This window comes from Dermacentor silvarum, chromosome 2, assembly GCF_013339745.2.
Source record: "Dermacentor silvarum isolate Dsil-2018 chromosome 2, BIME_Dsil_1.4, whole genome shotgun sequence".
In the NCBI taxonomy this organism is placed as follows: Eukaryota; Metazoa; Arthropoda; class Arachnida; order Ixodida; family Ixodidae; genus Dermacentor; species Dermacentor silvarum.
This window is the reverse complement of record NC_051155.1, coordinates 28,397,255-28,422,675: the sequence shown is the minus strand read 5'-3', so window position 1 is coordinate 28,422,675 and position 25,421 is coordinate 28,397,255. Positions and strand designations below refer to the sequence as shown.

The 25,421-nt window shown below is 47.5% G+C and overlaps 1 protein-coding gene across 1 annotated transcript in view; it reads left to right on the top strand.

Annotated features, from left to right (window-relative positions):
- LOC119441385 (ubiquitin carboxyl-terminal hydrolase 11) overlaps window positions 1-25,421 on the top strand; it is a 99,054-nt gene that overhangs the window by 59,480 nt on the left and 14,153 nt on the right. The window contains exons 11-17 of the mRNA XM_037705999.2: window positions 5,244-5,285; window positions 6,007-6,083; window positions 9,386-9,516; window positions 13,601-13,856; window positions 14,931-15,047; window positions 16,584-16,738; window positions 21,841-21,993. Of these exons, the coding sequence (XP_037561927.1) occupies window positions 5,244-5,285; window positions 6,007-6,083; window positions 9,386-9,516; window positions 13,601-13,856; window positions 14,931-15,047; window positions 16,584-16,738; window positions 21,841-21,993 (931 nt within the window). The remainder of the gene's footprint in view (window positions 1-5,243; window positions 5,286-6,006; window positions 6,084-9,385; window positions 9,517-13,600; window positions 13,857-14,930; window positions 15,048-16,583; window positions 16,739-21,840; window positions 21,994-25,421) is intronic.

The window sequence follows — 25,421 nt, the reverse complement described above, 5'->3', positions numbered from 1 at the left end:
TTCCCCGTCAATTTCGTTGTAGCGGGATTCGACTGTAGTCGTCATCCACGATCGCGTCGATAGCCGTCGCGGTTTTCTCTGCAGCGGTTGCGGTGAACAGTAGTTTCGTTTTTACTTGGTACGCGCGTTGGCTGCGTGCCTAAAAAACTGCGTAGTCACCATCGATGATTGCATAGGTAGTGACCGTGGTTTCGACTTCAGTTGTTGTAGCGAATGGTAGTTAATTCGTCCAGACTCGGTGCGTGCGTCGGGCGCGTTCCTTCAGCACCGCTAAGTCGCCGTTCATAATCGCGTCGATAGCAGTCACGGTTTTTTCTGCAGCGGTTGCGGCAAACAGTTGTTTCGTTTTGACTTGGTGCAAAGCTGTTGAGCTTGAAGAGCACCGGCTACATCGCGATTATGTTTTCGCCAGCTCACTGGCAAAAACGTAATCGCGATGTGCACGCGACAGTAAAAAGCGTGTCTACATGGTTGGTCTACATGTTTTGCATACGTGCAGGGCTTGAAAATCGTTTTGGTTATAGTGCGGTACCGCTTATAGTGCAGATATTCGAGACTCTGGCGACTTACGTTATAAGCGGTCTACACTGTATCTGGATACAATATACTTTTTTATATAATAAGTCATTTCTCTCACTATTCGATTTCACATTGAATAGTGAGTGTTTGAGTAATTAATAATAAATAATCGAATTTCTAATACAGTCAAGTCCTGCTACAACGAAATTCACGGGACACGTGAAAAAGTTCGTTGTGGCGGAACTTCGTTGACGTGAAATTAATATGCATATACGTACGCCAAACGGCAAAGCCGCGAACGAAACCAAAACCATCGTCCGGGAAATCTTGGGAAAGCGTGGGGGCAAAGGTTGAGACGTACCGAAGGCAGTAAATAAAGTGTCAGCTTCACGAGAGAATGCATTTCGCACCGCTGTTACAGCATTTTTCGTACATTGCAGCAGATGCCAAACCCAACGTGCGTGCCCGGCCGATCGCAAAACTCATTTTGCGACACATGCACCGCACAATGAAGCGGTTTGAATTATCACAATTTCACTGCATATTTATGACAAAGTTGGCAAACATGGCAAGCTTGCACTTACCAGAAGCTTTATTTCCAGAAGGCGGTCAGCCTGGATTTCTTATTCTTCACGGCAAGCAAAGGCATTACGCGAGTCTCACAGTCCGTTATAAGAGTCATGGCAGTGTCATTGTTGTGGGCTCTGATAACTTTCCTAATGAGGTCGTAAGGATTCATTACTTTCAAAGCAGTCGCTGGAGTCAGTGTGACTTCCAGATTGTCATTTTCCCGAGACCACGAGAGCTTGGCATCATGTTGACAACAGCGGCTGCGGCGCGGCCGCCGTATCTTGAAAGCAATCTGCACTGTGCACAAAGTGCGCGCCCGCGCGGTCCTCATCTTCAAAGCGATCTGCGATGTGGGCAAAGTGCAACTAGTGCCGGTAGAGATGTGTGCGCTGTGCTTTCGGCATTTAGTTCATGTTGAAGCGAAAGACGGCACGGAGGTCAATTCACTCACTGATATTGCCACGCCTCACTCCAGCGTGTTGACAGCGAGTTTCCGCGCTCATCGAGCGAGATGTGTTCATGTTTACCTGTGCGCGCGTGACACCGTGCTTGGTAATTTAGTTAGTAAGCGAGTGTTTAGAAGTTTATACGGCCGATAAAGCTACTATCGTTAATTCGTATCATCATCATCATCATCATCATCATCAGCCTATATACAGTATAGACCACTTTTAACGTAACCGCTTATAGTGCAGGACCGGATATAGTGCGGTCTTTTCAGACTCCCGTTAATTTTCCTATAGCACTCCATGTATACACGTATCGCTTATAGTGCAGTTGCGGGAAACGAAATACCGGTTACAGTGCGGCTGCCCGGGAGTACGGAAGTCAACGGAGACGGCGAACGCTCCCCTCAAACGGGCGCCCCAAGGAGTGCTCGAGGAAGAAAGAGAGACGAAGTGGAGGAGAAGGGCACGTGGTGCGAACGAACAGCCAGTGAGGCTGAAACCAGAATCTTGAGTGCGAGTCGTGAATTATCACGGCGCGCATAGCGAGCGAGGGCCACGAAACTGCTAACGCCGGCCAACGCGCGCTTCACGTTATCGGCAGTAAACGAAACTTCAGGAAGCGGGCGGCGCTGGCACAGCACGGCGAAGGGCGCACGCGGAGATCATGGAATGTGAGGGAGGAGGGCGACAGGGAAGCGGATTTCGCCTCGGCAACTCCGCCGCTTTGGTGGCTCCCCTCGCCCTCCCTCGTAGCTCCCTCACTTTCGACTGTCACCGTGCGCGCCCGCCGGCCGGCCCGGCGCCAGCTCTCCGAAGTTTCGTTTTCTGCCGTTTTCGGGAAGCGGGCGTTTACCAGCGTGGGCAGTTTCGTTGGCCGGCCTGGGACAGCGCCGCTGCTTCCCTCTGCGCCGTAGCCGCAGCGTGCAAGGTCAACACGTGACTAGAAAGTAGAGAAAGCATAAAGGAGAAAGAAGGGTTCACTGCCATTTTCTACGCGTGGCTACGGTAGCACGGCTGAGACGTCGGCACGTACACGCATGTTCCGGTGCAACGCAGAATCGGCAACCTTGTCATTTGAGAGAGGGTGAAATTTCCGCCGCGTTTTTTTTTTTTTTTTTTTGTTCGCGCGCGACATTGAGGGGTCTCTCCTGGCGGTGCCGGAGCAATGCCGGTCGGAGGCGCCGCCGCGTGAATTGGTTCGAAATAACGACATTCGACTGTACATTGAATGCAAACGTATACGCGTGGCGGCTCGGTGCGCATGTTTTGCCTATGTGTGGGCCTTGAAAGTTGTTGCTTTGGTTATAGTGCGGTACCGCTTATAGTGGGGATGTTCGCGACTCAGGCGACTTACGTTATAAGCGGTCTACACTGTATATGTCCACTGCAGGATGAAGGCCTCTCCCTGTGATCTCCAATTACCCCTGTCTTGCGCTAGCTGATTCGAACTTGTGCCTGCAAATTTCCTAACTTCAGCACCCCACCTAGTTTTCTGCCGTCCTCGACTGCGCTTCCCTTCTCTTGGTATCTATTTTGTAACTAGTTCGTATAGTTCATATACAGTATAGACCACTTATAACGTTACCACTTATAGTGCAGGACCGGATATAATATGGTCTTTTCAGACTCCCGTTAATTTTACATAGCACTCTATGTATATGCACATCGCTTATAGTGCAGTTGCGGGACACGAAATACCGGCTACAGTGCGGCTGCCTGGAAGTTTGGCAGTCAACCTAGACGGCAAAGGCTCCCCTCAAGCCACAAATACTGTATTTACTCGAATCTAACGCGCACTTTTTGTCCGATAAAACTGGTCCAAAAATTGCGTGCGCGTTAGAATCGAGTGCGACCCTAAATCTGCGTTACCATATAGCCATCGGCATTTCACAATGGCCGCCTCGCACGCGCGTCGAGCCTAGCTACTCTCCAGCCTAGCTACTGTAGCTTCCTCCATGTGCTGCAGTACACGTGCTTAGGCAATAGTCTACCATCTGTCTTCACGTTCTCTGTGTCTGCTCTATCAGCATGAAGTACCGAGTTCATCATGATGCCGCATTTAAAATGAAAGTGATCATGTGTGCGGAGATGGACGGAAATCGGGTCGCATCATGGGCGTTCGGAGAATCTGAAACTTGCGAGCGGGACTGGCGCAAACAGAAGGAGAGGATTTTCGCCAGCAAAGCAATGCGGAACGGTTTCAGTGGACCGAAGCTTGACGTAATCTGTAATGATCCACTTCGGCGATACGATCGCCTTGGCCCTATCTTGAAAGCAATCTGCGACGGGGAAAGTCCGCTGCGTGCCGTGTTTTCGCCGCTTATAGGTTGCGTTAAAGCGAGAGGCATGCTAGCACCAAGGTCAATTCGCTCGCCGCGCTTCGTCTCCAGCGTTTTGACAGTTCGTTTCCGCAGTCAACGAGCGAGATGTGTTCATGTTTGCTTGTGCGCACGTGACACCGTGCTTGTTAATTTATTTAGTAAGCAAATACGGAATCTAGAGCATGGTGACAGCGACGGCAGAAAGGGGCCTGGAGTGTCCATTATCGCAATAAAATAGTTGTTTTGGTTATAGTGCGGTATCGCTTATAGTGCGGATATTCGCGACTCTGGCGACTTACGTTATTAGCAGTCTACTCTGTAGTTCGTATAGCTGTCTACTAATCTGCTATTGCAATTGATGCTTCGCCTTTTGGGCGAAACTGTGAAATTTTTTTCCTTCAGCTTTCTGCCTCGGTGATCATATGTGCCTCCTTATCGAGAAAGAAATTTAATCTTCGTTGGCGTAGCCATTTCGACCGCACACAGCACAGAGAAAACGGCAGCGATTGTGGTGATCCCGTGCAGTGTCGCGCAGGCACGTGATGACCACGCGTGGCTATGGATTGCAGTGGCTCAAATCGGTACTTTGAATTTGATTTCGTTTGTGAAAACCTCATTCAAGTGGACATAGGATCGTCGCAGCTTTACAAGGGCCTTCTAATTTGACTACTCGGCAGTTCCAATTTCAGTTCAGTCCCAGTTTCATTCTCTAAAAGTTCGTTGAAGCAGAAATACCTAATAAAACGCCTTCGTATGAAGATACTTTTTTTGTATTACTTTCTATGGGCAGCTGACGGGGAATCGGAAAATCTTCGTTGTGATGGAAATTTTGTTGTAGGGGGATTCGACTGTATTCGATTTCTCAAACATTCAAATTTTCGATAGGGTGCTATCGCACTTGAATTTTATACGGAACATGACACTGCTCTGCTTCGGCGATCGCTCTTAGTCGCACGACGCACGATTTGAGAGGTGTGTTCGGCAGGCAGCCAATTGTAATTCTACCATTTGACCATCTACGTCCGAGAAGTTTCCATTTACTGTCGCAGTATTCCTTCGTGGCGACACTGAAATTTCGTTAACCTTGAAATCATGTATAAACACACTTCGTTATATTGCGGTTCTAAATACATGGTGTTTTATGGACAAGAGGTCATGAAAAGTAAATACTTTGCTATGTCGAGAATTTTGTTATATTTAATTTATGATATTGAGGTTTAACTGCCTAGCTATAAAAATAATGTCAGTCAACTTAATTGTTTAAGCTAATTGTGGTTGCCCTTGGCTTTGTTATGATGAGGATGCTATGCAAGATTGCTAGCTCTCGTTTATCTATCTGCTGATTATGTGCTCTTGTTGTTTCTGCTTGTGTTCCTCCAAACAGATCTCATGCAAGCACTACGGCAGTGATTCATTGATGTGTCCGGTGAGCTACATTTTCTTCAGCGACTTTTCAATGCAAATGTTGATCATTAAAGTGTACGCCTGGTGCGAAAAGCACAAGTGACTTGACTTGCATGATTGGAGCAGACAATATGTATATACAATAAATACCTTGGCTGTTTTTATTTTTACTTATTTAAAAATTTCTTACAGGCCTTGTATTAGGCATTTGGTAAAGGGACAATGAGGGTAGCTGCAGGGGCTTGTTGTCATGGCATCTTCTATTTTGTTCTAGCGCAAGCTGAACGACAAGGACAACAGAAAGGCACATTTGAAACACACACAGCGTTCACACATGCATGCACACACACAGCATGCGTGCACATGTTCCGTATTTTGGTCGGTTCTTTATGGAATAATAGACAGGCTCTTTCTTTTTCCCATAAGGCATGTATGTGAGGAGACGCTATTCAAAGACTGTGGATCTGTTTCTTTTGTTTGTGTGTTTTTAGTTGTATGGAGGCCAGGTTCCCGAAGCTTTGTGCATGCTTGGGTTGGCAATATGTGTTTCAGTCTGTAGTATCAGTCTGAGCCTCTGAGCTTGCACCATTGAAAAGAATTTGGGGAAGTCTAGAATGAGAAGGTTGTCAGAGTAAAAATGCGTGTTTAATGATAATTTGAAGTGTGAAATCTCCAGTGCTTGACCAAGCAGTGAAACTTGATTGGGACTTGTGGCACTGTAATGATTTGTTGTTTCTGTGCAGCTGTGCAACCTACCTGTGAAAGCCGAGGGCGAGTTTGTGCCGCTGTCTCAGATGAGCAACCAACGACACCGGTCAAGGTCAGCAAGACAGTGTTCCCCAGACCAATGTTTTTTTTACAGTTGTTCTTAAAGGGAGACTAAAGGGAAATACTAAGTCGAGCTAGATTGAAAGATTAGGCTTCTTTCTGTAATAACAAATTCGTTGCTGTATTGTCGTTAGTCTGTAGTAACGTTTATAGCGAGAACAGAAATTTGGTATGCAAGAAAATGACGAAAATGCTTAAATATAGTGTCACCACCTGTTGTTGAATATTGTACCTCTCGTGTGACGTCAGCGCTGGCTGATTCACAGAGCGGCTGCTATTTCCCGCCACTGCAAGCCACATCACTTCCTTTGCTTAGCACCTTCACATACTCTGGCCGCTGAGATTGAAGTGAGCGTATCTGGTAACTTGAACCCAAGCAGAGCCGCCAAGCAGCAACTCTTTTTATACAATCAGCAACTGATTTTTCTAACATTTGTGATAATTTGGACGCATTTGTGGCACCGCCATGTACCTTATAGAGCGAATGTATAAGGATGTTTGAAATTTCGGATGCTGAAACCCTTTGCTGTCCATTTTTCTGACTTCGTCGTGACCACAGGTCTGAAATGGCATTAACTCTTTCATTACCACGCTTATTCAGATCGATCACCGGTGATCGATGCTTTAAAATCGACGATTTAGACACGTCGAAATGGTTTGTTATGCACTTAGTGCCACCCAGTGGTTAGTCCAGTCACTCCTCTTTCAGAATCAGTTAAAATTTTCCCGCTCTGGCGATGTTGTGATTCTTGGAGGATCTTTTTGCGAACTAATGTGCGTGTTGTAGTGAAAAGGGGTGCGGGTGGCACCCTCGAGAAAAAAGTGAGCCGCTCATGATTACGCTGCACTAACTTGACATGTTTGTGATGAAAAGACTCCCAGGGCAAGTCAAGAATCTAATTATGATGTTGGCTTTGTCATCTGACAGTGCTGAGTGGTGTACCCTAAAAGTACCCTAAAATGATGCCAGCTGTTCAATAGTGAGCTTTGGTTTGGAGTCCAAGTAGTTTAATTTTACAAAAGCGCATTTCTGAAGGTCCGCCGCATGTACAGCATGTGAACTTTGCAATTTCAGCTAATTTCCAAGTTTTGGTTTCGCTTCACTTGCAATATCCCGGCGAGGGAGGCTGCCAGTGTTAGTACACATTTATTGAAAGCCACTCCCATGGCGGTGGCGTCTCGCACGACTGCACCAGTGTCGACGAACTGTAATCGCAGACTTTTTGCAACTTTGTGTGGTAGTGGCACGATTCACGAGGACACAGGCCGCGTGAATATCGTTAGCAACGCTTCAGCGGCTGTTTCAAATTGGTCCAAAAATTGTCCAAATAGGGTACATAACGTAGTGACGCGATGCCACACGCAGAACTGCGCAAGAAATGGAGTGCAGCCGTCATAGCTTCTGAGATTGTACGCTGTGGCACTGAGAACTTCGCTCTAGTGTGTCCCTGTCGTGGCCTCCAAGATTGGAGGCCATGGCTACCGTATGCTATGCTGCTTTGCCCTGAAGCATGCTGGGGACATGACTTGAAAGCACGGTTACCCTAGCATGGTTGAAAGTGAGTGACTTTCCTTGTGGGTCCAAGAAGTGTTGCATAATGCCAGTTCCCAAAAGTCAACTTCGTCGCAATACAGCGATGTTATGTGGTCAAGCACATGCAATTCATTGTGGCGAAGCATACCAAGAGTGGAAAGGGCCCACATGTCACGGGACATAGTATATATGCTAATTATGCACTTGCGAAACCGCCATCTCCTGTCACAGTGGAGTAAGTGTACTGGCAGACATTCAGAGCTATTTCAGTGTAATCAGTTCATCGTCGAGAAACTACTGTACGTACTCCAGACGGTCATCTGGCGATTTCAAATTGAAAGTCTTGTCTGGAACGGTCTAAAATGGAAACTGAAGAGTCTTCGCGCCACGATTATCGACATCAAGCTGCACCCACTGACGAGCACTCGCAATGTTCGCTTCAGAGATGTTCTCATTATCACCAGAAGAAGAACTGCTCAATTCAGCGTCATCGCCGTCTTTTTCACTTACGGACACAACATAAACATAGGCATGGAAATCATCTTCATTGGAAGAAGACAAAAGTTGCTGCCACCAGACGCCATGTATTAAAAAAAAAAAAAAGACAGCGCTCCTGCCACAGGAGAAACCGAAATCGTCAAGTAAGTGCTTCCCAATCTAAGCCATAGACGAAAACTTCTCGTCATGAACACTCAAGAGGAGAACCTCCTCTTGTAAGACTAGCTCTGCTTATCCAAAACACTTAAGGCGTTAAAAGGTGAATCGCATTGCTTCATCCGAAATATTGTAGACCAGCAATTCTAATGTGCTGTACTGTTCCTAGTACAGCTGCTGACATACTTTTCGAACACGGAGTGGGCTACATGTGGTCCTGAACTCGTGTAGCTTAGCTCATGCTCCTATGATCGACTGCTGATGAGGTCTACTGATGCAAACATGTCGACAGCAAGCTTCTCACACTGGCTTGTGGCTATCTGCTCTGCCAGTCTAGGCTGCTAGCTAGGCCTAGCCTGCGCTGCTTTGTCGGAAGTTGACAACCAAAATGTCAGTTTTGTGTAGCATCGATGTGGTGGCGACTTCATGGCAGCCATGTTTGCAGCATTGCACATGTCTCTAAAATTGATCAACACACTGTGCAGCTGATATACATTGGTTCGAAGCTACTGTGGTACCGTGGAAAGTTAGGATGATCGTTAAGGTCTGAAAAATTGGTTGGCGACTGTGTTTGATGTTTTTGCTACGAGAATACACAGTTTGAGCCATGTGCAAATGGAGGTTTGATTCACTGTAACTGATACCATGTCAGATCCCACAGTTGATTTCATTTTTGTGGAAGAATTGAAGTAATACATGATCAACAAAACTTCTACTGCACTATATCCAATATTGTGCTATATCTGTGCTATAGCTATGTTCATTATATTGAAGTTTGACTTACTGTTATGCGTGAGAGGTGTATTATATTTAAGGAGCCCCGCAAATTGCTCAGCATAGTTAAGGTTGACAGAGCTTTCTTCCGTGACGAAGGCAGCTTGTCGTCCTGCTCCTCTGCACTGTGCCCTGGTGGCTAGTCACACTTCCATCTGCTGTTATCGAAGCTTGTCGCAATATTTCGCACAAACTCTCGGGGCCTTACATGGCTACTGTTGTGACATGCGGTTGAACATGTTTCTGGTGATTCTGACCAGAATTGTTTGTTGTTCAATGTTCAAAGCCGGTGGGTGGCTCATTTGTGACTGGTGGGTACCTTCGTGTTGCAGGCTGGTGACGGTACCCCTAGTGTTCAGCCAGGAGGGTGGCCAGCCATGGCGAGCGCCGACTCTGGTGCGAGTTCCTTGCCACTGTCCTGCCAGCCATTTGTACACAGCTGCTGCTGCTCACCTCCCACCTGGTGAGTGGCGAATGGCGCCGGCGTTGGCCCACGGAGCTGCCACTGTCCAGCTTTGCTTTAACTCTTTCCCTACCATGGGGAAAATAGGTGTATTTTGTGTGTTAGGGCAGATGGGGTCTTTTTCTGAAGGAACTACTGCACTCAATATTTAATGTAATACATAAACAGAAAGCAAAATGAATGCACTCTTCACGCATAAAAGTTTTATTAGAGAGATGTACGTCATAAAAAAGATACAAATTGTTAAAATCAAGATCAAGAATCAAGAACCTCCAAGTTTCTGCCCCATATGTTAGCACTGGTAGAATACAATGATTGTATTCTACTGGTAAAGCTTGCCGTATGCATTCCAATCCAATTTTATTCAATGGCTCTGAATACCCCTCCCCTCTCCCCTTCCTATTCCACATAAGGGGGGACGTGGGTTCTAAAAACTTTTTCTTTAGTTTTGGTTCTATCTGAACTAAACTTCACTGTTTAGATCAATTTTTCACGCTGATTACAAATCTAAAATTCGTTTTTTGATCGCTACTCTAGTTCAGAAAGTATTAAAATCTGAAAATAAATTTCATGAGTACTTCTTACGGGGCTTTTTGGCAATTTCTCCTTGTCAAAGACAAAAAGTAAGAGCATGACTTTAATTCCAAAGACTTGCTCTAGGGGTTGATGCTATCTTTATTTGTTTGAAAGCATTCTAAAGGTAAGAAAGGAGACCAACATTGGCTGTGAATATATATTTCTTATTTTTGCTCATTGTTACTTTTGATTGTAATTTATAAAATGATGCTATAGTAACAGAAATAGCATCACCCCCTAGATCATTTCATTACGAATACACTGATACCAGACTTGTTATTGTCACTCCACAACATCATAGAAAAAAGCCCCATAAGACTGAGTGTGGTGTGTAAAAACATCGAACTGAGAAAAACGCATTTGAAGTTTAGACAGCTGCAACTTTTTCTAGAATCCAGCTACAGCAATATTAATGACATCATTTTGGAGCTCTATGCTTCACGAGAATGACTATCCTAAGTATGACTGTACCCTGCCAGAAAAATTGGAAAAGCTTGTCATAAAGCCATGTACTGCCCCCAAACCAGCATGAGAAACTACATTTACCACTTTATGTGCCCGTTCCAGTGGCCTGCAAGCTAAATGAATACAATAATTGTATAATAAAGTAGCCTTTCCATAGACATATAAACTTGCACAATGTTCAAGTCAAAAGCACGCACTTATGGAATATTTATTGAATGACCAAAATTGATTATTGTCATTCAACAACACTTCACTCTACAGCATGCCAGGGCTGTATATTGTGGGGGTCTTCCCCAACCTGTAGCGCGTATAATCGCAGCTATAATCGCAGGTTCAGGCGAATAAGGCAACAAGCGAGTCAACTCAACAACGTTTATTACTGTGGGCAATAAAACACTGTGGCAGAGGGAAGTCCGCTCTGTATAATAAGTAATAAAATAGGCTTGCCTCGTCGCGTGTGGTAGTCACGCAAACGAGGTCACTCACGGGTGGCAGCGGGTATATCCGTATAGGCAGGTAGGTGTAGCGTGGTAAGAGAGTCCGGGGGTCTCTCGGTCGCGCTCTTTTATACCTTTTTATCTTTTCGCCAGGGGAATCTCCTCCTCGCCCGTCGGATACTTTCCCTCTTAACACGCGGGCACGCGCGTCGCGAGAGGCGAGCGAGAACTGGGAGAGGGCAAAGTGCATCTCGCCCGTGTCCGCCCGGCTCCCGCTGCGCGCGCACGAGATGTCCGCCCGGCTCATGCCGAGTGCGCTACGTGCGCAAGCGATGGCGAGCGCCCGCGGGAGAAGGTGGCGAGCGCCCGCGGGAGAAGGTGGCGGCGTGTGCTCCCCACAATATGCAGGGTTCTTTGCTGGCTTGTGCCGTTTTGAAAGCCTAGCCTTGGTAGCACTACTGTCTAGATGATCATTTTGCGACTTTTGAAGCTTTTGCGACTAGCAGCTTGAATTTCTGCTCCGTTGCGCACTATGATGCCAGACAGTCCTTCAAGATCGCCGCACTTGCGCGCTCAGCTGACTCGCCCACTAAATAGTATGCCGTATCAACGCAGTCTTGGATGCTGCTGGACGCGCTGGCTGACGATCTGATGACATCAGATGGGCCGCAGCTATGCCCAGCAGAATCAACGGCGACGTTAATGAGCCACTTCGGACGCAACAGGTGGTTCCGGCCGTTCCGCTCGTGCCGACCGTTCGGGCAGCATGCTGAATAGTACGCCGTATCAACGCGGTCTTGCGCTGAACAGTATGCCATATCAACACAGTCTTCGGTGCCGCTGGGCGCGCTGGCTGACGATCTGATGACATCAGATGGGCCGTAGCTATGCCCAGTAGAATGAATGGCGACGTTAGATGTGCCGCCTTCGTCCGCGATCTTCAGTAGTGCGTTCCATGGACGCTTTCGTTTCTTTCCGCAAGATTAACACGTTATCTTTAGACGAGCGCAAGACGAAAAGACGGTGCGTGAGCCGCGTGAACACAAGCGTATAGAACACAAACCGGGAGCAACGGAGGACTGATACGGCGGCGCACGCAAAACAAAAAAAAAAAGCAAAATGGCCGCCTCGGTGGCCGCGCCAGCCAATGGGAGGCGCGAGACGGGGGGCTTGCCTTGCGCGCGCGCGCTCCAGCCAATCAGAGGCCCGGAACCACTCTTCGGAAAAGCGGCGAGAGCGGAGCGGTCGTTCATCTTGAGCGGTGCCATTTTGAGCTGGCACAAAATGCTCACAAAGAAAACAGCTACAAAACAAGCCCAAGATGGCGGCGGTCGGCTGGTGGCTGTGCCCGCGGCGCGCGCGGGAAGTTTTAACGAATTTTGTCTGCCGCAGGTCATTTCACAGCTCCCGTGGCATTTTGACAGCCGATTTTTTCCTATTTACCAATCAAAATCAGGGTTAATAATTTGAGGGCAGGTGCTTGAAGGCCCAAACATTCCTAAAATGCGTTTTTCCAAAAATCAATTTTTCGGCGGTTTTTTACCATTCTAGAACCCGCGTCCCCCCTTAACAAAGTTTGTAAAAAGAAAAAAAAATGTTACGACCATTATGAGATATACAAAATGTATTGCCGTCTATTACGCACTATCTCCGAAAAAAATCAAAATTTTTCATTGAACAGGTATTTTACTGCAGCACTACATTCGGGCGGGCTGCGGCCGCCGATGTTCCGGGCTGGTTTGCGTCGTCATCACTTTTAGACTGAAAGTCCGACGAAAAGTCAGCGTCCTCCGACTCGCTGCTATTTGATGTACCGATAAGATCAGCCGCCACGGGACGGAAGACATGGCAGCACGCAAACAGTGTAGGCCTGGTCTCTGCGACAGAAACATCCCACAGCACAAACAAGGCACTCAGTCAACAAAAACGATAAACAGTGGCGCAGCTTCTCTCGCTGGAGTTGCCAAACGCACCGCATTGGCCGCATGCTCTATTGTCGATGCCGATGTAACTACCATTTGCAAAAATAAATGTAAGAACACAGCAGCCACGGCACGATTCCGGCTCCTTAAATTTTTTTCGGTGCATGCAGCTGCCAAAAGCATAGCCTTTGAGATCCGCGGGAGCTTTTGCTTGGGCATCGATCAATGATGGATGGTGAGCTAGAAAGGTAACTTGTTAGAGTGAGCCAAGAGCTGGCCACAGCGGCGTGCGTTATCCGTGGGGGACGCAATTTGTGTGCAAATTAAGCTATTATACATGGAGTTCTATGGAGCTTGGCCAGATTGTGCTGTTAAGTTTGAATTAACAAATTATTTGAATTAATGAGGTGTGAATTAATGAGCTTTTACCATATCATGTCATTGCTCCTTCTCAGGCAAGTGGAACGCACTGTGCTGTGCACAGACTGGATCCACAGAAAAAAAAACTGAGGCTAATCTATTGCATTGAGATTAGAGTACCGTAGGCATGGTTAATCGAGAGTCAACTGCAAGACATCTTTTGGTACAACAGAATGAGATGACAATGTTGGAAACAGTGCTAAAATGTCGAGCACGTGTTGTACGTCACCCGTTACAGTTGTCGAGTGTGTATGCCATGTGCAGAGGCTTGCTTCACGCTGTCGTTGGTGGATGCCTGGGGTCAGAGGTGTTCGCGCTGCCTGCCTGGCCGGTGTGGTGGCTGCGAGGTGGCCCGGGTGGGCTGGGTGTCGCTACAGCCGGGCGACTGCTTGGCCTTGCGCTGCCTGGATGACGACGGGCCTCCCCGTTCGGACACGTGGCCTCGGCCGGCAACCAGCGGCACTGCTCGGCCATCGGGATCTCTGTCCCTATACGATTGCCTACAGGCATTCAGCGAAAGGTGGGCTTTTCATCATTGCAGGGCAGGAAAGTGAACCCTACATCTGGCGAAGGCACTGCTGTCTGATAAAAAAAAAAAAAAGTAAAGTTTAAGAAGTGGCAGACAATGCAGGTCACAATACCTAAATGGCTAAAATGCAGGCTGACATGGTTTTGCACCAGCACAAGTCTAGTGTACAACTCTTATATGGCTTGTGCAAATATAAATTTTTTCATTCAATGCAAGAGTCAAAATGAGTAGTAATTAAGGTCCAATAAAATAGTTTGAATAGTTGTGGGATTTGCATAAAACATTGACACAACAGCAAGAAGGAAGTATTTTTCGCGCTTTTCACCTCAACAACAGCTGGAAGTTGAAAAAAAGAAGGCGATTGAGGGGTGGGGACATCCAGTACTAGCAAAGATGGATACCGCTTTTACTCTGAAATCAGTTTAGCTTCAAATTGCTTTCGTTTAGATACCTAATTGCATAAACATATGTTGAAAGATTTTTTAAGGAAATTGCCAGCAGTGCACAATATTTGTTTACAAATTTTGCTCGCTGTTGTGGTTCAGTGTAAGGAAAATTTCCCGATGGTCAAGCCTGTGGAAGCGTTTTGCGTTCACCAGTTGTGCAGCCCAATGTGTGTTGCACGTTGTCACGATGCCGCAAAGTACGACCTTGACTGTGCTATGTTTGCATTTTAGGCAGCATTGCAGAAATTGAGCTTGGTGCCTTGTACTTACACGCGAGCTTAACCGTTTAATCCCCGATCCTGAGCTGTATCCAATATCGCAAGTGACAAGTCACACTTGTTGCACCTGGTAATACTAAATGCGCTTGGCCATTGTGCAACACATACCAAAGGCCCTTCTTGCGTTATCATATTTGTTTATTATTAGACACACTTTTATTTACAGCTGCGTCAAATGTGGTAAAGTTAAAACTTGCTGTGAGGTAAAGGCTAACAACTTGACTGCTGCATGCAATACTAAAGGTGAGGCAGAAGGCAGGCTCTCTTAGTTTCGCTAGTTTGAAATGCAAGATGCTCAGCTGGCGCATCATCACACTCTCGTCTCTTCCTTCACGCGGCAGTGAGACTCTGGACGAGCACAACCCATGGTTCTGCCCTGTGTGCCACCGCAACCAGCGGGCGCGCAAGACTCTCTCGATCTGGCGCTCTCCAGACACGCTCATGGTCTACCTCAAGCGGTGAGTGACTCAAGTGAACAGCTTCTTGTGGTCATGATAATGACAATGATACTGTGCAAGTAGTGGACTGGATAGGTGGTGTCCACAATGAACTCCTCTTTGCATTTGCTCAGTCTTTCAGCGACAGGTTGAGACTTGCCTTGACAGAAAGTGAAAGCAAATTTAGGAATGGGCTGTGCCCTGGCGATATAGCTTACCCACTGTAGCAAAAACAAGTCAGCAAGATATATGCAGACATTATATTTTTATTGAGCAATGTGCACGACCCCTGAGATTGTGGCATTCCACTTATTTAACAGCGTGTCCTGCTGTGATCTTGAAGTTTGTGCTTTTTGTCCACTGCAGTGTGGTTGCTTGTCTACAGACAATTGGAGTGCACTGTGCACAAGCTTAATTAAGCGCAGAAGGGTAGACAGATGGGTTAGTATGGAGATACCCACGGTATCGAAGCTTCAATACTATGACTAAGTTTCAGTGCGCGGTAAAAGCAGAGTTAGTTTTACTGAATGAAATTGAGGGTGTCAAAGGCATGGATATAGGTAATGAATGTGGGTGTGTGAATAGTGATTTTTGAGGCTGAATCAAATACGAATTGAATAGTTCCAGGAGTGAATCGAATCGAATCAAATACAGAATAGTTTTCAAATAATGATCAGCCATTATCGCAATTGATATAAAACAATGTTCACGTCCTAGTATTCTAGCAAGTATCTAGCAAGTATCCTAGCAAATTTCTGTAGTAACATAGTATGTTATCAAGCGTTGTTTGTTAAAAACAGAAATGAAGCATTAGGAACAAACAAGTAGTTTCTTTGAATGCGCAGGACTGTTCAAAGAGAGCACGAATGATCGCTGTATAGCCTGTAAAGTATGGCTACCTAAGCGAAGTAGCCTGCTCTACTACGAAATTTCTCATGTTTTACGTGCTATGCCCCCGGGGGTGAAAATTTACCGTACTTTTGCTCCAATTTAATGTTTTTTTGGTGCAGCTGAGGTTTTTAAATATTCAAAAAGTATTAGAAAAATATTTGCATTTACGAATAGCGACTATTCGATTCGTTACTTGAAAGTTTCGAATATTCGCACACCCCTACTAGTGAAAAGGCAGCTTCAAAACACCCATTGCTATTACTTACAGGGGCATCGATACGAGACAGCTTGTGCTGAAAACAGTGGGCAACAACAGTCACAGTCACATCTGTTTCCAACACCACCTCTCCTCTCTGGCATTCCACCTTCCCCTACTGTGGTTCTCGTGCTTGCCCTGATTTCCCTTTGCCTCACCTCACGATTGCACTACTGCATTGCAAGTTACAGACGCTGTGAGGCTGGGTTTGAAACCTGTGGCACTGGTAGTATCAGAAGTGACCTTGGCATTATTTCCCAAGAATCCTGCACTCTCTCTTCTTTTTTCTGGAGTGCTTGTTTTGATTGAAGCCAAATGTTTCACTCTCAGTGGGGTTCAGCTGTGTTGACAGTAGGTGCACTCGTGTTGTCTTGCTGGCCGCTGACGTGTGTCTCGCTTGTGTTGCGCAGGTTTGTGTTCCACGAGTTCTCTGGAAGCAAGGTGGACGAACGAGTAGAGTTTCCCCTCGAGGCCCTCGACCTGGAGCCCTTTGTGTCGGGGCCTCAACCACAGGCAGCAGAGAGCCTCCTCTACGACCTCCATGCTTACATATGCCACATTGGAGGTGTGTTGATTGTCTCGAGGGCATAAAAAATTGATACCCTTCAGAGAAATTTATGAAACAGACTGTTATGGTTCCACCAGTGTTACTGAAGGAAAAGGCCCTTTCTCGGCTCTCGGTAGCAGAGAGAGGCAAGAATTTTACGGCTCTTTGGTGTGACATTACTCAGCATTGTGCAGCCACAACAACAATCGTGCCCGAGGTGCATGCCATAGAGAGCTCACTTTGTTTGTTCGCAACAGCCAGCACATTTCGGCTGCAGTTACAGTGTGCAGTGATAGGACAGTGCGATACTGATGTGTTGACACTAGGCTTGTGCGAATATTCGATATTTTCGAATAGTTGAACGAATAACGCGCTGTTCGATATTCGCTTCAATTCGAATTTTGTTATTCGGAAATTTCGAAGTATTCGGCTCGAACGAATAGCCACCGCGGCAGGGAGAAGGCGTTTTCGGAAGTTTTGGTTTTGGATTCAGTAATACTTTTCCCAATCCAAACCGAGCCAGGAAAACAACTATACTCAGAACAAAGGCGTATAAAAACGCATCTCGTCAGCGTGGTGGTGTGGTCGATTGCGTTTAGTGGGCGACTCTGTCTCTGCCGCGGCGGCATTTGGTCAATCCCAGCCGCCTTGGACCACTCCAGAGAGCCAGCAATCCGATTTGGAACTTTTTTGTAAAGATTCCACCGGGAACCGAAGCTCGATGTCTTAAATGCAAGGCAGTCCTGAAGACCCCGACAAGTACGACAACAACCCTAGCATCGCATTTAAGGAGACACCCGGACTTGCACATTCTTTCCCGGTCTACCAAGAGAAGCGGGACACACGCGAAAGGCCATCCAAGATCAAGGGGGCAAGCAAGACAAGTGGTCAACAGCCATCCGTAGCCGACAGTTTCAAGCCGAAAATGAAAGCGTTCTAGACCCAAAAGCCCAACAGATGACAAAAATGACAGCTCGCTTCATAGCTCGTGGTATGCACCCCTACAACATTGTCGAGGAACCGGGTTTCCTCGACATGATGAAGTTCGCTATGCCGGATTATGCCGTGCCGTCTCGGATAACGTTCTCGAGAGCCATTATTCCAGACCTCTACGCATCAAGCAAAGAGAAGGTGAAAAAGAAGCTCGGGGACATTTTTGCAAGCGGAGTGGAGTCGCTTTCTATCACAACTGATGGCTGGACATTGCGGGCAAATGACAGGTACGTTTGTGTAACTTGTCATGTCATGGACAGTGACTTCGTGCAACACGTGCATGCATTGGCTTGCACGGAGATGACAGACTCTCACACTGCAGCAAACCTGGAGCTATTTATCGCAGGTGTCATCGAGGACCGGGAACTTCCAGCCCACGATACTGTGCCGATCTTCGTCGTTACAGATAATGGAAGGAACTTTACTTCTGCAGTAGCGCGGTCGTCCTGGAATGATGTGCAGTGTTTCGGACACACCCTTCAGTTGTGTGTCAGTGATGCCAAAAGAGAAGTGTCAGGGTTTTTGCAGCTCTGTGCTAAAGCCAGAGCGATTGTGGCTAGATACAAATGGAGTGCCAAGGCCCGAGGACGGCTTAAATTCAGAGAAACATGCAGCTGGACCCTCTCGAGGTTATACAAGACGTCCCGACGCGATGGAACAGTGAGCATGCCATGATGGCCAGGCTCGTGAGGCTCCGTACGGTCCTCACTGTAGAACTTTCAGAATCTGACGCAGTTCCAAACTTCAACGCAAGTGAGTGGAAGCTTGTGAATGCAGCAGTGCAAGTCTTGAAGCCACTTGACCATGCCACAACTGAACTGTCTGGGGACAGATATCCCACGTTGTCACAAGTCAATCCCCTGTTGCAGTGTACCGAGGTGGTTCTAGCTGAACATGTTTCCGAAGGTGGTGAGGCAGCAGTGCTTGCCTCAAGCCTTTTGCGTAGCGTCAAGTTCCCTGATATCAAGATGTCACGCCTTCCTGCATTGGCAATGTTGGTTGATCCTAGGTACAAAGATGTCTGTTATGCTGAACGACCCGCAAAGCAATAGGCGTTCACTCTACTCACAACGGCAGCAGAAGATTGATCAACATGGTACAGCAACAAGTGAGAACAGTACCTGCTCTGCAGACCCATCAGGGGACTCTGTGTGGAGTGCTTTTACATACTTCAGTACAATCTTGGATGAGGTTGCTGGGTACTTGAAGGCCCCCCTTCTTTCCCGGTCCGAAGACCCCCTTGTGTGGTGGAAAAGCAAGGGCAGCCACCTTTATACCCAACCCTGGTTGCAGCTGCCCCTAGGTATCGTTCGATACCAGCCACCCAGACAAGAAGTGAAAGGCTTTTACCCACTGCAGGAGCCGTTGTAAGCTGCAGAAGGGAGCACCTCAAACCCCAGCATGTGGAACAGCTAGTGTTTCTGCACGAAAATTTGTAGATTTTCGTAAATAATCAAGTTGTTTACTTTCCTACCCTCTGCCGTTTCGTTTTTTCTCTACTTGCTACTATTACGAAGTATTCGCTTCAAAATTATTCGAGAAGAATTACTATTTGCTTAGAATTCGCTTCAAACCAAAAAAGCACTATTCGCACAAGCCTAGTTGACACGAGTTACGCAGTCAAGGATATGCAATGCATTGACATGAAGCATACTGAGAGTGGAAAGGGACCACTGTCACGGGACATAGTATGTGTTTCTTAATTGCACATGCACGAACCCGCTGTCTCCCATCACAGTACATGCACCGAGATGTCTATTAAGTGTATTGACAGGCCTTCAGAGCTATTTTAGATGCGTCTGTGGCAATTCAGACCTTTTAGGGCAGTAAAAGGCATGCATTAGTTTTTTTAGACTGGTTGATTTTTCGGTTGTTCTTGTGGTCCCTAGGCAGTCCAAAAAATCGGACGTAAACCATATTTGCGCTGAGATTGAGTGGAGTCACCGCCTGGTGGGTACTGGCTAAACCACGAATAGTGTGTATTGCTCCGTGCGTCTGCGAGGTGCTACGTGTTTACATGTGTATGTACGGCGTGAATATCTTTAAAGACTCTTTCTTCCGTGATTGTAGCACAGTCATAAATGCTGATCTGCATTTTTTTGACGGTCTACAAAAGCATTTTGTCTTGCACTGTCGCCTTTGCGCTGTAGTAAGATCAGTTACCGCCCATGTCGAGCACACAATGTGTGATTGTTGCACCCTCCGCTCACCACAATCATATCCATTTTATTATTGCTTCATGTTTCGACTACATCACAAAAAGCATTTTATCTCGTTTTAAACAAATTTAGTGGTAGCAGCAATACGTAAATGCCACGCTTTAGTGACTTGTCACGATGTGTCGATCACTCCGCAATGTATGTAATACCAAAGAACATGATTGGGGTGGCATGAACATCACTCAGCTGTAGAATAAAAGAATCGTAAGCATGCACTCATCATATCGCATCACACGCTTTCTATTGCGATAACTGCAGTGTGATAACTGCGACAATTGCATGACTCGCTTAGTCAGTATGCAATTATAGGTGTTATTTTATTATGTGGTTCTGATACCACTATGTTCAATTCATTTTACCTTGCAATTATACATATTTAGGCTGCTACTGCTGCGCGGTAGCAGCCTAAGTGCAGCCTAAGTGAGTCTTTTCGACCGCAGTATGTTGTAAATAAATAAATAAATTATAAAAATAAATTTTTTCTGACATTTTTGTTGCCCCTAGGGAGTCTGAAAAATCGGACGTTGACTGTAGATGGTTATCTGTGAATCACAGCACAAGGAAACTAAGTAAATTTTTCAGACCGCTGGCGGAAGCTTTTTACATAAAAGTGCTCCATCTTAAAGGATACATTTGTAGGAGCAAGATCACACTGAATGTTTTCGAAACGCTTCCGAATTCTGCACGTAGCATGTCCAAGTGCGTGCATGCTTTTTTTAAACGACTGAAATGATTTTTAAGCACACCTTAAGACACCACCGCTTCGTCGCAGTCCACCGTAAGGATTGCGATGAAAGGGGGTGGGGAAGGGGGGTGGTTGGTGGTTGGTGGTCATATTTAGTGTTTAGATTGAATTTATGAACCAGCTGACCTCTTACTGCTTTCACATTCATTGCGCACTCTAAAAGCCCCATATAATATAGTTTGCAATCGCTTTCATAAACGTGCTCCGAAAGTCCATTTTACTGCTCCGAAACTCAATTTTGGCTGCTCCGAAAGGGGGTGGGCCAGTAGCATCACTGCCCATGTAAACAAGAAAAGGTGTGAGGCATGCGCTATCAAGGGCACTAGCCCCCGCTACAGTAGCTTTCCCGCAGTACTTGCCCATCCGTTTGACGTGAAAACACCGGCGCACACTCAATTTCCTATTCCGGTACCCGCAAATCTCCTCGCGAGTCATCGCATGACGCATTTACAGCATGTTCACCTATCTGTGTCACATTTGTATCATTGGAAGCGTACTGCACGCTTTTTATAGGCGATAACCCGAACACGCCGCCGTTCTCTGCTGCAGGCGGTGCAAAGTGAGCACCATGTTTAGCTCTGGCAGCATTGTTTTCTGGTGTCGGCACCACAAAACAATGCTGCCCATACTGCTTGCACTTGTTTCGGTTTACCGTTGCTGTATTGAAACGCTACGCAATAGGAAAGCGACAACGTGCGTCTTGGATTGCTTGGGGCCCACCAACTCGATGCGAGTTGGTGCTTTAACGATTGGTGTAGAGTCAGCACGGCAAATCTTCCTTCCAAAATGCTCCGCCCGCCCAAAGAAGCTGCCGACTCGGGCCGAATACGAGGAGTGCAAACGTAAGCTTACCAAAGCCTCAAAAACGGCAATGCGTGTCACAGACTGCTCAGCGACCACTATCTCATGTGTGTCGACGTCTTGTGCTGTAACAATTTACGCAGAGCTTTGCATTATGTAGATGTCAATTACAAATGAGTCTGCCAAATCATTTAGTGAATTCGGAGATGTTCTCACAGATAGTACGTTTTTCTCGTGTTTTTTTTTTTCCCCAGGACGTATGAACAAGCTTCTACTGTATGTAGCGCGTGCCCACACTTGCGAAAGCATGAAACAGTTTCCTACAAATGCATACCAACTTACCCAACTTCATCTACCTGCAGGGGTCAACTGTGGTCACTACACAGCGTACACACGCCACTGGACTACGGGCGAGTGGTACCACTACAATGACGAGTCAGTCTGCAAGCAGCCCCCGCCTCGCCCGGAGGACCAGGCCCATGCCTACATCCTCTTCTACCAGCGACGCTCTACCGGTACTTCTGGTCCTTTTGCTCTCGAGCATGGCATTTGTGGAACCAGTTTTTACAGCCACGCTTGTGGGGCAAGCAGGTTGCGAAGGCATGCCGCATGTCCCTTGTTCGATGACAGCACTCCTCCTCTCACCTCGAACAAACGGCAAACGCCGCAGCGGCAGTTCACAGTAATCCTGGTGGCTCCTCTGTGGTGAGGATGGCAGTGCTCGCATGCTCTTGCGGCAGCCTGATGGGCATCTTCCCGCACCAGCAATGATTAAAATAACCAAGCACATCCCCTACATTTAGGACTGTCTATAAATGTGTCGGGTATATCATATTTCAGTGCACTGGTAGACTCCATTAAAGAAAGTTAAAGTAGTAGGACGATCCTTTGTGAACTTTCTAGCAGGTCCTTGTAATTTGTGGGGTCTCACACATGCTCTTGAGACAAAGGAACGACAACACAGTAGTGCAAACAATCAAAAGGGCATTTATTGCACCTTTCATACACTAATGCACACTAGCCGAATTACAACCAATAGAACATTCACATGGGCGCGCGACAAATCAGGGAAGTCCGACTCACCGCGACCGGATAGCGAGCGAATACGTTCGCCCCATGCTGTGATACCATCGCCTAGTCGTTCACATGTACGGTGACGCGAACGGTGGCGCGTTCGAACGATCCGTGTTCGTCCATACCGGTGCCCCGCTCCGAGCCACGCGAGACGTCTCTCGAAGCGTGGATCGGCGCACGCGCGGGACGTCCGCGTCGCTCACCGATCCCAACCCAAAGAGGAAATGCCCTCGACCTTTCTCTCCCAAGTCACCCCGCCGTTCGGCGGCGTTAGCATCGCGGCACTCGCGCCATCTCCCGCAATGCGCCGCAACCACCACGACCGCCGCGGGCTGAGCCACGCGGTGAAGCCGGACTACAGGAGACATGCGGGGAAAACATCGGGGGACGCGTGAGAGTCGCGCATCTTCACAAATTACACAATAATTCTCTGTAATAACATCATTAAACCACTGTCACAAAGCATGCGCACAATTATTGGCTGCAGACATGATGAGAGAGGAAAAACTATTCTTTGGCCATTGCTGGTGGAATGTGGCATGTTGAACATCTTGTCAAACATGGCAGTGCCTTCATCAGCGTGGTCATGTGTAGCATTACTCAGTGTAGTAAATCAGTCGGACGCCCAGTGGTGAAATGAACGTAGGTTTATTGACGCACACTCCTTTTATAGCATGAGTGAAACTCGTGATAAGGCCACCGCTGCTTGCGTGGGTGATAAGCGATGAAATGTACATGTGACGTCAGTACATAACACTCCTTCCTTCTAAGATTAGTTATACAAAGAATACAAAGCTACGTTGGGCTATTCATTAATGCCATAACGTAGGACAGGCCGTCGAACGCGCGTTGACCTTCGAGGCGCGATCGAATCTTGGTTGGTATGCTCTGGGCTTGCCTCTGGTGCCTCTGGGTTCGTCAGCTGCTGCTGTGGGCGTCTTGCGCTTGCCTCTTGAACAGGTTGACTCGGGCTCGCCCTTGTGGTTGCTTCTGGGGCCGTCGGCTGCGGCTGGGGTCGTGTTGCCGTGGGAAACAACTCAGCATGGCAGCCCTCCCCGGTACCTTTGTCTGATTCGGACCTCGTCCAGGCGCTTCTCAGTTGGTTCCGATGTCGGTGATGGCGCTCGCCGTTATCCAGTTGGACCGTGTACGACACCGGGCCTCTGACCGCCACCACTCTGGCCGCCTTCCACCTGGGACCTGGAGTGAAGCTTTTAGAGTAGACAGTGTCACCGACACAGTACCTCTTGGTAACTGGGTGTTGAACCTCAGGTGCATGTTGTCGGTCCGGATGAAGACGATCCAGCGCAGTTCTCAACCTTCGCCCCATCATCATTTCTGCTGGCGATTTCCCTGTGACAGAATGTGGCGTCGTGTGCTGTTTAAACAGGAATCGCGAAATCTTGCACTGTGTTGTTCCTTCCCGTTGCTTTTTTAAAGCTTCTTTCACTTCTCTTACCATCCTCTCGGCTCTGCCATTACTGGCGGGATGATAAGGTGCAGTAAAAACAGTACGCACACCATTACACTTCAAAAAAGTTTGCAACTCAGCGCTTGTGAAGGCCGTTCCATTATCCGAAACGATAACGTCTGGCACACCATGTGTCGCAAACATTTTCCTTAAGCTTGTCACGACGGCCGCAGCTTTCATTGATGACATGATTTCAACCTCCGCCCAGTTGCTGTACGCATCTACCACGACAAGGAATACATCTCCTTTGACTGGGCCCGCGAAATCCATGTGTAGACGACTCCAAGGTTGGTCTGGTTTGACCCAAAAGTGAACGGGAGCCTTGGGGTCACTTTGTCGGTTGCTCTGACATGTCTGGCAGTACCGTACGTACTCTTCAATCTGGTGGTCCATTTTTGGCCACCACATGAGCCCTCTAGCTGCTGCTTTCATAGCGCTCATCCCCGGGTGATTTGCATGCAGTAGTTGGAGCACTCGCTCTCTTGCGGCTTCGGGAATTATCACACGATTCCCCCAGAGTATGCAACCCCGGTGCAACGACAACTCTGTCTTCCTCACCTCGTATGGTGTAAACGTGCTGTCTAGTTGTGTCGAAGGCCAACCACTCAGGATCCAGTCCTTCACCCTGGTCAAGACGCTGTCTTTTTTGATCAGCTTGACGATGTCCGGTGCCTGTAACGGTGCACACTCGACAGCTTCCAGTAGAAGCACGTCTCCAGGTGGTTGTGGTTCGTCCTCGTCCCCGGGGGCTGGCAGTCGACTGAGTGCATCAGCGTTGGAGTTGTCCTCACCTCGCCTGTACTGGATGCGATAGTTATACGCAGACAACAACAAAATCCAGCGCAGCATTCTGGGTGACAGTACTTCCGGCACTCGCTTGTCCGTGTTTAATAAACCCAAAAGCGGTTTGTGATCTGTTATCACCGTGAATTCTCGCCCAGCCAGGTACTGATGAAATTTTTTTACCCCGAAGACGACTGCTAGACCCTCCTTGTCAATTTGGGCATAGTTACGCTCACTTGCGCCTAGAGTTCGTGAAGCATAAGCTATGGGTTGCTCCCTCCCGTCAGCTGCTTTATGGGCCAGCACCGCCCCCACCCCTACAGGGGATGCGTCACAGCACAGCATCAAGGGACGCTCGGGGTCATAAGAAACAAGTACGGCATCGGAGCTAAGTAGCTTCTTCAGCTTCTCGAAAGCACGTTGGTGCTCGCCTTTCCATTCCCATTCGTGGTCGTGGTCTAGGAGCCGGTATAGAGGTTCCGCCGCTCCGGTCCTGCCCTTGAGGAAACTGCTATAGAAGTTCAGTAGCCCCAAAAAGGCTTGCAGCTGCTTCTTGCTAGTGGGCGTTGGCGCTTGCTGGATGGCGTCAGTCTTGCTTTGGCTCGGGTGGATCCC